This window comes from Thamnophis sirtalis, unplaced genomic scaffold, assembly GCF_051295495.1.
Source record: "Thamnophis sirtalis isolate CommonGarterSnake01/CBP01778 unplaced genomic scaffold, rThaSir2_p1.2 scaffold_6, whole genome shotgun sequence".
Classification (NCBI taxonomy): domain Eukaryota; kingdom Metazoa; phylum Chordata; class Lepidosauria; order Squamata; family Natricidae; genus Thamnophis; species Thamnophis sirtalis.
This window is the reverse complement of record NW_028261386.1, coordinates 83,869,400-83,883,140: the sequence shown is the minus strand read 5'-3', so window position 1 is coordinate 83,883,140 and position 13,741 is coordinate 83,869,400. Positions and strand designations below refer to the sequence as shown.

Genomic DNA, 13,741 nt, shown 5'->3' with positions numbered 1-13,741 from the left:
GCCCCCAACAATCTGGGTCCTCATTTTACCCACCTCGGAAGGATGGAAGGCTGAGTCAACCCTGAGCCGGTGAGATTTGAACCGCTGACCTGCTGATCTAGCAGTAGCCTGCAGTGCTGCATTTAACCACTGCGCCACCTTGGCTCTATATTGTGATCAACTGAAGTAATTGTATAAAAGTGTATTTGTAGCTTTCTTCTAGGCAACAATAGAAATCATTTCTGTATTCATTTTATTTTTATTTTTAGCAGATTCTATTTCTAATACATTTTATTCAAATCAAGTTCTGCCGTAGATTTTCCTGGCTTCCAATGCAAAATGTTGGTGTTTTGTCTTTTCTTTTTATTGCTTCACTAAGGCATGCTGGCTGTTGTTTCTTGCATGTGTGGCCACTCTAGCTTATATTCAGACTCTGTGAAAAACCTTCTCACCTCTAACATATGTAAGTTATCTAATTACAATGTAGTAGATTTAGGTTCAGCATAAATATTCGTGTTTCCTGATATTTATTTTATGTTAGCACTTTTCTAACTGTTGTATGAACAAAAGATGGATTTTTATATTTACAAATATACATATTGTTATGCTTTTAGTGCAAGATACAGAATATGCATGGTTCCTCCATGTCTGCTTCATCTCTTTGTGCCAGTTACACTGATATATTTGATTTACAGCCAATAGTTGCCAAATCTCACCAGCACTATTTAGTTATTACAGGTACCTTCTAGGCTTTGGAAAGAGGCTATGAGAAGCTGTTCTATCTGGTCTCTTTAAAAGTCAGTAAATAAGGTGCCTTTTCCAGATTCACTATTTGAATTTTCCTGCCATGTTACATAGTTCAGTGGTTACCAACCAGTGGTCCGTGATAAAATGTTGTTGGCCTGCAGAAAAATTATTTGCATTTTTATATTGCACTAAATACTATTTGTCTTTTTTTTAAAATCATATTAGTGGTCTGTGGAATTTAAAATTATGAGTTTAGATGCTTGAGGTCCAAAAGGTTGGCGACCCCTGACACAGTTCATAGTTCATGCCAGTTTGAAAGTTAACTGTCAGATGAAAAAGGGAAAATTTAATTGGTGTTTGCTGTTGCTTTCAGTAATGCTTTTCCCCCTCTTTTCATAGCAACGTCACTACAGGTAGTTCTCAACTTACAACAGTTCATTTAGTGACCACTTAAAGTTACAATGGCACTAAAAATGACTTATGTCCGTTTTCCACATTTACGGGCATTACAGCATCCCCATGGTCATATGATCAAAATTCAGATGCTTGGCAGCCGATTCATATTTAGGACAGTGGCAGTGTCTTGGGGTCATGTCATTCTAAAAGCAAAGTCAATAGGGAAACCAGATGTACTTAATAAACTATGTTACTAACTTAACAACTGCAGTGAATCACTGTACTTTGGCAAGAAAATTTGTAAAAGGGGGCAAACATCTCTTAACAACTGCCTCACTTAACAACAGAAATTTTGGGCTCAATTATGGTTATAAATCAAGGGCTACTTGTATATTGCCATTAGTTGAACAATGTTTTGTTTTTACAAATAAAGATGCAAATAATGCTGCAACTTTAAGCTAAATCCTAACTCTAACCTTATGAGTGAGGTATAGGAAGTCTGTAAAGTCCACCATTTGGTGGTTATAATTTCTCACCCTGCCATAATAGACTTCAAAGTATTTCTTCACAAGCTAGTATCTGTGCCACACATCTCGGTCACATGGTCGTTTTCTTTCATGATGGTCTCAAAATTGATTCTATTCCATTTGTAGTCTCTCAGATTGGCATGGTCAACAAGATTCTTCTCTTAAGCCTCATTAATTTTTTACCATCTCTTCCCATCCTCCTTGGTGAAATAAGGAGATGTCAATAAAGCAAGAACCCAGATTTCTCTGAAATCATCTAGAATTCACCAAAGGTTGCTTTTGCTCAAGAATGATTATTCTTCAAAGATTTCTTATTTGGGGAATAACTTCACAGGGCTTTCTTCATGAGGGAGGAATGATTGCATGTATTTGGGATAGTAGCTTTGAATTTGTCAAATATTTCATATTTTTCACAATAATTACAACAGGATGTATACTGGAATCCCTTTTAGTAAGATACTTCTGTACTGTTATGACTTCAAATGAAATAGGACACGTAAATACATTTTACCCATCATATTTTTTTTAATAATTTTTTATTTTTATTACACAGACAACACATACATTAAAAAAACAAAACAAAAACAAAAAAGCATCATCACATACAGCATGTCGTTTGGTTATAGGTGTTTTAACATCCATATTCTCAAATAACATTTACCATCACAGATTTTTCATCTAGTATAACTAAATACCTCACTTTCATTGTACAGTATATATTCAATTACGATTAGTATTATTATTTTTTCCAATAAATCATAGTTCCCTTACATTCTTGATTATCTATTTGATAACAGTATACCTTTATATAATCCCCATGTGAAAGAAAAGGGTTTTTTTTACCAACCATTTATATTTATATATCACTATTTTCCATTATACATAATTCCACCAATCAACTATCAGGTATGCTTATGTTCATTGTTATCCTTGTACCTCATACTTCAAACAAAAATCTTATTCCTTCATTTTTCAACAAAATATTCTAAATAGTCGCTATATATATATATATATATATATATATATATATATATATATATATATATATATATATATATATATATATATATATATATATATATATATATATACCCATTTTTAGTTCTTCCCTTATTAAAATTATTTATCAACAACAAGATACCATTGTAATATGTTCTTAAGGTTATACAGTATATCCCCAATCCTCTATCAAGTATACATAAAATCATTGTTATCTTATCCTTTTTAAAGCAAAAATTTTTAAAGTACTCAATTCATAGATGTATCAGTTTTTCATTATATCGTTGTTAATCTATTTCACAGCATGATTGTGTTATCATTTAACTCCTTCAGTTAAAACATGAGTAAAACATTTTTCATTTCCAAGTTTTTCCCCCCAGCCACTGATAAAACAAATCCCATATCTTATAAAATTGTTCGTCCTCTTGTTCTCTAATTTCAAGTGTCAATTTACTCATTTCAGCACAATCCATTATTTTCCGAATAACTTCTTCCTGTTTTGGTATTGTTTCATTTTTCCAGTTTTTTGCAAATACGATTCTGGCTGCTGTTAACACGTTTACAATCAGATAAACGTGATGGCATTGTGAACCAAAATATGGACTATAAAACACACAAAACAAAAAAGCTAAATAGAAAATTGCTGCCGAAATCCTTTTTTAGGATGATAGATGAAATAAATCTAAAAGATATATGGAGAGAAAGAAATGCCAAAAAAGAACAATACACTTTTTATTCAAATAGACATTCATCATTTTCTAGAATAGATATGATATGGGCTTCAGCAGGATTGATCTGCAATGTACAAGAAATTGAGATTGGAGCAAGCACTTGGGCAGACCACAACCCAATCTCAATTAAATGGAAAGGCCAGAGGGCAAGATCTAGATGGACATTAAATAATACCATATTGAAAGAAAAAGACTTTGTACAAAAAATGGAAAAAGAGCTAGTCCTTTTCTTTAAAGAAAATAGGAAATAAGATACATCAATACAGAATCTTTGGGATACAATGAAGGCTGTTACTAGAGGTCTGATAATAGACTATACAAGGAAGAGAAACTTAAAGAAAAGACAAATGCATAAAACTTTCGATAATGATTACAGAATACTTGAAAGAGAATTACAGAGATCGCCACAAAAAAAAGATGTCAAGATAAAAATTGATAAAATTAAACATAAAATGGACCTACTGGAAAAGGAAGAACTGGCGCAAAAAATTAGAGGTGCTAAACAGAACTATTTTGAAAATGCAAATAAACCAGGCAGGTGGTTGGCGTATAAGATGAAAAAAGAGAGAGAAACAAAGAAAATATTCCAATTAAGAGATGAACAAGGACAAATTCAGTATGGAAATACTGAGGGAAAAAAATTATACAAGATTACTATACTAAGCTCTACGAACAAGAGAAGGTGGAGGAGGGAGGAGTCAAAAAGTACTTACAGGATGCCAATCTCCCCCAGATATCAGATGAAACTAGAACAATGCTAGAAAGTAAAATAACAATGATGGAGCTAACGGATGCACTTAAAAAACAAAATAACAGAAAAGCCCCAGGACCGGATGGACTACCCGTGGAATTCTACAGAATATTTGAAGAAATTTTGATTCTCCCACTCTTACAAGTCATGAATGAAGTGATGTCTGAGAGTAGAATACCGAAGTCATGGTCAGAAGCATATATTGCATTGCTACCCAAGGAAGAGACCGATTTAACACAAACTAAGAACTATAGACCAATTTCTTTATTAAGTTCAGATTATAAGCTATTTGCATCTATACTAGCAGAGAGACTTAAAAAATATTTAAATAGCTTCATCCATTCAGATCAAAATGGCTTTTTACCTAAGAGACAAATTAAAGACAATATGAGAATGATTTTGAATACTTTGGAATATTATGAGGCCCACCCTGAAAAACAAATGGCTTTGATGTTTCTTGATGCACAGAAGGCCTTCGACAATGTGAATTGGCAATTTATGTTTTTACTACTGGAGCAGATGAACTTTGGTAAGAAATTTATTCAAACCATACGAATGATATATCAGAAACAAACAGCAAAGATAATGGTAAATGGAGAATTAACAGATCCTATTGAAATAAAGAGAGGTACAAGACAAGGTTGCCCATTATCACCATTACTTTTTGTCTTAACATTAGAAGTTTTAAATAGAAAGATCAGAGAAGAAGAAGAAATAAGAGGAATGAAAATTAAGAAAGAAGAATATAAGCTACAAGCGTTTGCAGATGACTTAGTTTTTATTCTTGAAGATGCACTAGAAACAGCACCCAAATTGCTAGAAAGAATAGAGGAATATGGAAAAGTAGCAGTCTTGAAAATAAACAAAGACAAAACAAAGACAAAACAAAGATTAAGACAAAGAATATGCCAGCAACACAAAAGGAAGAGTTGTCAGAAACTTTGCAGATTCAAATTACAAGTAAGGTTAAATATTTGGGGATATACCTATCACCTAGATGCAGTACTCTCAAGGAGGACAATTATACTAGACTAAAACAACAAATAGCGACTGATTTGATGAAATGGGAAAATTTACAACTATCAATGATGGGAAGAATTTCTACAATTAAAATGAACGTTCTACCTAGAATTTTATACCTGTTCCAGACAATCCCAATCAGATTGGATAAGGACTTTTTCCAAGACTTAAATAAAATAGTTTTGAAGTTTATTTGGCAAGGGAAAAAAGCTAGAATAAAACTTAAATTGTTACAAGATGCTAGAATTAGAGGAGGATTGGGCTTACCTGATTGGGACTTATACTACCAAGCAACAAACTTGATGTGGATTAAGGAGTGGATAACACTAAAAAATTCTAGACTATTGAATGTAGAAGGTCATGATTTACTGTTGGGATGGCATGCTTTTTTATGGTATAAGGGAACTAAAGCACATGGCTATTTTAGAAGACATTATATAAGGGAGGCTTTGTTATTAAACTGGGAAAAGGTTAAAAGATTACACTACTTAAAAATTCCAGTCTGGATATCAACGATTGAAGCATTTTCATATCCAATAATATATAAAAAGAAACAAAGTTAGATATGTTGAAATATTGAATGCAGAGGGTGAACTCAAATCTATCCAAGAGTTGAAACAAGAAGGAATAGAAATGAATTGGTATTCATATGTACAGATTCAATCCATATATAATGAAGATAGAAAATCCAAAGGTTTTTACAATAAAATGACTGAGATAGACAAAATTTTAACAGGTACTGATGAAAAAGTAATTTAAAAACTATACAAATATTTATTGGAGGTTAAATTACAAGAACAAGTTAAAGAAACTATGATAGCTTGGGGGGAAAATTTTAGGTATGGGATTGATTTAGAGAAATGGCAGAAACTGTGGTCTCAAAACTATAAAATGACAATGTCTACTGCATATAGAGAAAATTTGTATAAGATGTTTTACAGGTGGCATCTACCCCCAACGAGAATTGCAAGAATGTCCAAGAATAAATCAGAAAAGTGTTGGAAATGTCATCAGATACCGGGCTCATATTACCACATGTGGTGGACTTGCATTGAAGCTAAAAGATACTGGACTAAAATCCACATGTGGTTGGAGAAAATGACACACAAACAAATAGACTTTAAACCAGAGGTCTTTTTATTAGGAATCATTTTACCCATCATATTGATCTAATATCCATACAGGATATTCTACTGCAGAAATAGGAACGAGGAATAGATATACAAAGTACAAAAGAGATTATCTCAGGCTGCCTTTATTTTTTTAAGTCTAGTTACAATATATGATGGTAGAGTAAAAATACAGTGAATTATTATATGTAACTATATATAATACAATGTATATAGTTTCCAGAAAAGTAGAATTATTTACCTCAATTTTTTTACCTGAATTTTAATAAAGTTACAAAAGTATTGGAAAGCAAAGTTTGCAGGTGGTAAAAATCATTCCCACTGATAGTAATTGCAAAATTATAAAATGATTGCATAGGTTAGTTGCAACAAAATAAAAAAAAGAGATCCTTTCATCAAAAATGCTATGATAAAAGTAATAAACTTGCACTCAATTTAAACATAGTAACTTCATCAAAGTTGTTTTTGTAGAAGTATGCCATAAAACAGCCCTTTAAAAAGTGATAGAGTACTGTTCATTATTTATCTTGTGCTGATATTTTAAAGTTCTAACTACTAACAATATGCATCTCAACCAGTAATATGGCTTCTATTTATGTAACAAAATAATTTTTATCTCCCAGTTAGTTCTTGAATCTCATCAATGTTTTTCCCAGAAATGTTTGAATCTACTATTCTTTCAGCAGCTTCATGCAAAATCAGAGACATGCCTGTCTGAAAAACGGTGATAGTGAAGGATAATTTTAAGCCCTTGCTGCTTTTCTTTATATTTTGGCTTTCTCCTCCCCATTTTATTACCAGTAAAGGACATAAGGCTAAAAGAGATAAGGGCTTGTGAAAATTACCAGTTAATGGGAAAACACAATTGGAATAGTCAATAGGAATATACTACAAAGAAAAAGAGCATTCCTCTCCCAATATGAATATTGCTTCCAGTATCTATTCTGATTTTCTGCAGGAATTTAAGGCAAGTTACATGGAGGTTCTCCTTTAATTTGTCTCCACAGCAACAAAAGAGTAATGCAGTTGGTTGAGCTCGATTTCAACTGGGTCATTTCAATCCTAATACAGCAGTTTAGTATTTTTAGTATTTTATTGTCACTTATAGGCCGCCCTTTTCCCTGAGGGGACTCAGGGCGGCTTACAACTCATGGGAAGGGGGTGCAAGACAAAACGTAAAATAATATGTGAATACAAATAATAATAGCAATAAAACACAACATTCATTCAACATTCGGGTGGGGTGTGTGCAAATCTTATCCCCAGGCCTGACGGGATAGCCAGATCTTAAGGGCTGTGCAGAAGCTCTGGACTGTGGTGAGGGTGCGAATCTCTACGGGGAGATCGTTCCAAAGGGTCGGAGCTGCTACTGAGAAGGCTCTCCTCCGCGTAGTCGCCAGTCGGCACTGACTGGCGGATGGAACTCGGAGGAGGCCCACTCTGTGCGATCTGATGGGATCTGATGTTTAACCAATACACTGTGCTATTTTTTGTTCTAGTTCTACAGTTTTACCTCAGCATCTCCCATACTACAACCCACCCATCCTCAATTTTATCTATGGATTGCCAACGTCTTATTTCATTTTTGTGCTGGGTTCAGTTTCAATCTTTAAAGGGTAAATTGAAGATGAGATATGAATAGTTTTTGATTCCTGTGTTAAAGATATTCCCATTATTACATTGCTTAATAGGCTTTTCATCTGGTTTTAATCAGCAAAAACTGTTTGACCCTAAGTGTGTAAACTCTATTATGTACAATTCATTAAATTGTAATTTTTACTGATTTTTCACAAATGCAGCATTTAGTGAAATTAAAAGGTTTATAATAGAAATGAAGCATAAACTGTCTTTTCCAACCTGTTATCTTTCAAGACATTTGAATGATTCAAACTAAGAAAACAAAAGTTTATGCTTTTGTGATGAAAGGAAGCATGGCTTATTCTTCCTTGTATATGGAGAGGCCTGGCCAAATTCCATTATTGGAATTATTTTTAATGACTCTGTAAACCAAATGAGAGTCTTTAATCAGAATAACAATTTTTGTGTATTTTGCAATTCAAGAAGTATCATTGCAATATGAACGATTTATGTTTTAAGGGTTTTTCATATTTAAAATGTAAAATTGAGTTTGCCCTGGGACAACATATATAATAAAAGTGAAGTATTACTATAGTACCAGACTATCTAATATTTTGGCTCGCATGTTCATTTGAAAGTGTTAGAAGTATCATACATATCATTAGAAAATGAGTGACGGTGGACTATTGGTCATTCATGAAATGCTACAGTAACGGATTTTATAAAAAGGTTACTTCAAGACTACAATAAAAATAATTAATGTGAGACCCTGAATAAATAGCATAGTTGATGCTTAGGCCTTCCAAATAGAAACTCTGTTGATTTAGGATTTTCTTCTGTATAGCCATCACCAGATCCCAAACTAATATGTCAAATCTTCTGACAGCACAATTGAATCCAGTAGAGACTTTCTATGTACATTATTGCATGTACACATACAGTTAAAAGAAAAAGTATGTGAACCCCTTGGGATTATGTGGAGTTTTGCATGAATTGGTCATGAAATGTGCTCTGAACTGCATCTAAGTCACAACAATAGAAAAACACAGTCTGCTGAACATAATACTACACAAACATTAGATGTTGCCATGGTTTAATTGAATATAACATGTAAACATTCACAGTGTAGGGAGGAAAAAGTATGTGAACCCTTGGACTTAATAACTGGTTGACCCTCCTTTGGTGTGAATCGCTCTCTTAAGGTCATGCCACAGCATTTCAATCGGGTTTAGGTCAGGACTCTGACTGGGCCACTCAAGAGGGTGTATTCTGTCCTGTTGAAGCCATGTTTTTGTTGAATTACTTGTATGCTTTGGATCATTGTCCTGTTGCATCACCCATCCTCTGCGGAGCTTCAGTTGGCGGACAGATGGTTGTACATTTTCCTGCAAAATGTCTTGATAAACCCTGGAATTCATTGTCCCATCAATGACAACAATCCATCCAGGCCCTGACGCAGCAAAGCAGCCCCAAACCATGATGCTCCCTCCACCATGTTTTACAGTGTGGATGAGGTTTTGATGTTGGTGTGCTGTGCCTTTTTTTCTCCACACATAGTGTTGTGTGTTTTTCCCAAACCACTCCATTTTGGTTTCATCTGTCCACAGTATATTTTGCCAATAGTGCTGTGGACCATCCAGGTGCTCTTTTGCAAACTTCAAATGTGCAATATATTTTTTTTGGACAGCAATGGCTTTCTCCGTGGTGTCCTCCCATGTACTCCATTCTTGTTTAATGTTTTCCTTATTGTAGATGTGTCAACAAAAATGTTAGCATGTGCCAGAGATTTCTGTAGGTCTTTAGCTGACACTCTAGGATTCTTCTTACCTCATGAAGCATTCTGCGCTGTGCTCTTGCAGTCATTTTTACAGGACAACCACACCTAGGGAGAGTAGCAACAGTGCTAAACTTTCTCCATTTGTAGACAGTCTGTCTTACTGTGGTCACATGAACATCAAGGCTTTTGGAGATACTTTTGTAACCCTTTCCAGCTTCATGCAAGTCAACAATTCTTGATCGTGGGTCTTCTGAGAGCTCTTTTCTGCGAGGCATGGTTCACATCAGACAGTGCTTCTTGTAACCAGTAAACCCAAAACAGGTGTGTCTTTTTAAAGGGCAGGACAGCTATCAGCAACACATCCAATATTATCACACTGATTGGAGTCAAGGTTGGCTCACTCCTGGCTCCAATTAGCTCTTGGAGAAGTCATTAAGTTAGGGGTTCATGTACTTTTTCCTCCCTGCACTTTGAATGTTTACATGTTATGTTCAATTAAACCATGGCAACATCTAATGTTTGTGTAGTATTATTTTCAGCAGACTGTGTTTTTCTATTGTTGTGACTTATATGAAGTTCAGAGCACATTTTATGACCAATTCATGCAAAACTCTACATAATCCCAAGGGGTTCACATACTTTTTCTTACAACTGTATTTCTATCTATCTTGATTGTTTTTATTCTTTCATTCTCTCATCCTTGATTTGTTCCACCATCCTCCCTCACCTTCTCATTGCTCTTCATAGCCTTTTTCATTTTCTTTCCATCCATCTGATCATTTACATCATTGCCTTGGTATTTTGCTGCACATGAGTTTCCTCCTAAATCAGTGGTTCCCAAACTTGGCAACTTTAAGACTTGTGGACTTCAAGAGCTGGCTGGAGAATTCTGGGAGTTGAAGTCCACAAGTCTTAAAGTTGCCAAGTTTGGGAACCACTGCCCTAAATTGCCACTCTGGTCTGTAGTTTCGGGGGGGGGGGGGGGACAGAGCCTACAAAATGTCTTTTGGGGATGCACTGTTCAATTTAATATGCTAATCATCTGTCCTCTAACATAGAAAACTCTTTTACAAACCAGTTTGCAAAACTTTGAGAAAAATATGCTATCCACACACAGTATTTGTGAGTATAAAGAGAAAGGAAATATAATGCCAGAGACAGTAAAGGGAGTATGGGAGTCAAAGATTGAAAAGGGGGGTTTAAATTAAAACAGGAGTTGTCCAGATTGAAGAATTCTGGAGTTTTAAATTTAAAAAGCAGAAAGTGGTTATTCTGTTTCATTTGCTGTTTGTACCATAGACTGTATTATGTTCCAGATTAATCGCATGCAGCTGCACTTTATATACTTATTACATTTATACACTTGGTCTCAATAAACAAAAATCTTGTGTATTTTATTTTCCAAATTAAATCTTGTTAAAAATCTGAAAAAGTCTATTATATGCTTTTTGTTTTGCAGCAGGACTTTGTGATATCAATGAAAGTACTACAGTACAAGAGGATCGTTGCAAGTCACCCACTTCAGGTAATTAATTAAATTTGCAAATAGTTTAAATAATACTTCAAAATGCTATATGATTGGGGGTAAGTGTTCTTTGATTTTTGGGTTCCAGATGGTACTTCATAATGAACTTCACAATGATTTTTCATATATACAGTTCAAGCAAGTATGTGGTGCTCTTAACATCTTTGTCAGGTGAAAAGTTTGTCCTTGATTTAATTTATGAATTATCCTTATACCATATCCATTTTTATGTACTTATAATTTATGTATACTATTGGCAACAAAAATAATTACAGAATGTAGGGGAGGTGTTTTAATTACTTGACATATGAGTTTCAAGTAAACTTAGATCCCAGAAATTTCATGCAGTGTTTTTCTAACCATAGGCAAATATGAAATTTCTTCTATCATTCTATCATTGAGAAGCATACTTTCTTTAATCAGAAACAAAAGTTTGCAATTGAGTGTGATAATTTACTTTGTCATCAGCTTCAATTTATATGTGAATGATATATTTTTAATATAGAAGACATCCAAGATTTTTTATATATAAATTCTGGAAATAAGCTGTAACAATCAAAGTGGGATCTAGAATAAAAACAAAAAAGTTGTGATGGTATCAACAATATTCATAATTAAATAAAATGATTATTTGTCATATTTCTTAAATGTATGAGTGTAATGATACCTTTATCAATTTAAATTTTATTGGGTGGTAGCAATCACTTATTTCATTCTATTCCATCATTTTTCCTGTAGCCTGAATTATTACAGTGACAGCAATCTGAGATGCAGGGAGGGAAAGGGATACCAAAGTACTATAAAAAGTATCCACTGCTGCTGGGAAGGACTTTAGAAATTAGTAGAATTTTTTGGGTGGAAAAAATATCATACTGCCATAGATGGTGTAATTTGGAATAAGTGCAGAATCCCCATGACTTTTTAAAACATATTTAATTTTGAGAAGAGTCCCTTACTTATTTGAGCTTAATTGCAATGTTACCTGATACTGGAGAATAGAGTTAGCTATCATTTGAAAGAAAGAAACAAAGCATACTCTAAAATTCAACGTAGATTCTTAGAAAGAAGTAGCTCAAAATAGTATTTCCATCAGGTCTTGTTATTTTTAGAAGTAATTTTACAGGTAAGTAAAATATTATTTCTTAGACGTTTTGATATATAGAAAGGCAGCTGTCCTTTAAATTTTGTTTAAATACTCCTGAAGAAATAGAAAGACAAGTATCCTTGTATTTTCATATATATTTTTTTGCATGAATCATCTCAATTTAGATAGGATCGCAATTTCTAATGGTAAGTCATCCTAGAGAATGTAATGGAGTTTTTTCTTCCTTGTCACTAACATGAAAATCCTATTCTAACCTTTGAATATGCACTAATTCAATTTTATTAGCCAATTCTGTTACTCTTCATGGCTTCTATAAATTACATATATGAGATTTGCCCTGTGCAGATGTTCTGAGATGTTCTGTAAATGAGCTTTTTTAAAAGCAAGAAACTCATATAAATTAATCACTGTGCCCAGATTTTTTTTTTAATTCCTCTTCTACAGGTAATAGAAAAATCATTCTGCTTTGAAATGAAGAGTGGCTTTTATAATTTACTATGCAATAAAACTTTCACTGATGTATTTTCAATCTTAATTTATTTTCTTTTTGATTTAGATTGACTACATATATAATTTACCATTGGAATTTAAAATATGCATTATATTGTCTGTCATTATGCACTATGAACTTTTTTGTTGAACATAGTCCTGTCAAATTTTATTTTTCTTTAGAGTATTAAGTAAATATGTCTCTTCTGCACTTGTTTAATAGATGGGCTTTGATTACCTTTCAGTAGGAAATGAATACTTTAGCCAAAATAATGAAACATAATTACGTGTGACTGATTGAAAATATAATGACATGGTGACATAGGAAATACAAAGTTGTCTGTGAAAATGAGGTCCTTTTACAAATTCTGTGGGCATCAAAGGAATGAAGGAGGTATAATTGGAGAGATGAACGTTATATAGAGATTCTTACCAGTACAAAAAATTTAAATAGGAAAATTATCCATACTCCGTGATCATATATATTTTAGACTATCATTGCATTTGATGCAGACTAGGACATTGTGTCCTTTCTTTATTTTTACAATCTGTTCCAATTCCTTACCTGTATGTATTTTGTTTTGAACCTCTTTTCTTTATATTCCTTTCATTCTTGTCTTCACTCATGTAGGTTCTGGTTCCCCCAACAATTCTGGTGATGAACAAAAAATGAATAATTTTATAGAAAAGGGTATAGTATTTTTATTTCTAAGAGTACAGTATTATCATTGATTTCACTAGCTTATATTTTTAGTAAATTGACATTTTCTATCAAAATATTATTTGCAGTGAAAACCAAAAGCAGAAAGTTTTCCAAGATGATAGCCAGTGATATAGGTAGGAACTAGAAAAAAATATCCTTTGCTCCTTCCTGGCACTTTATTCTATGCAGCGCTTAATTCAGTTGTAAAACAAAGCAAGCTGCAGTGCATTACTATTAAATTAATACTCTCCTAACCATTTATTTGCTTAATTTCTAAAATACTT

The 13,741-nt window shown here is 33.4% G+C and overlaps 1 protein-coding gene across 4 annotated transcripts in view; it reads left to right on the top strand.

The window, feature by feature from the left end:
* STXBP5 (syntaxin binding protein 5) overlaps positions 1 to 13,741 on the top strand; it is a 150,668-nt gene that overhangs the window by 117,262 nt on the left and 19,665 nt on the right. For 2 of the 4 annotated variants that reach the window (XM_014073881.2, XM_014073880.2), the window contains exon 19: positions 11,095 to 11,160. In XM_014073881.2, coding sequence (XP_013929356.1) covers positions 11,095 to 11,160 — 66 coding nt within the window. Of the gene's footprint in view, positions 1 to 11,094; positions 11,161 to 13,385; positions 13,446 to 13,543; positions 13,592 to 13,741 lie in introns of all 4 variants that reach the window. The other 2 variants (XM_087718317.1, XM_087718318.1) reach the window with 2 other exon arrangements.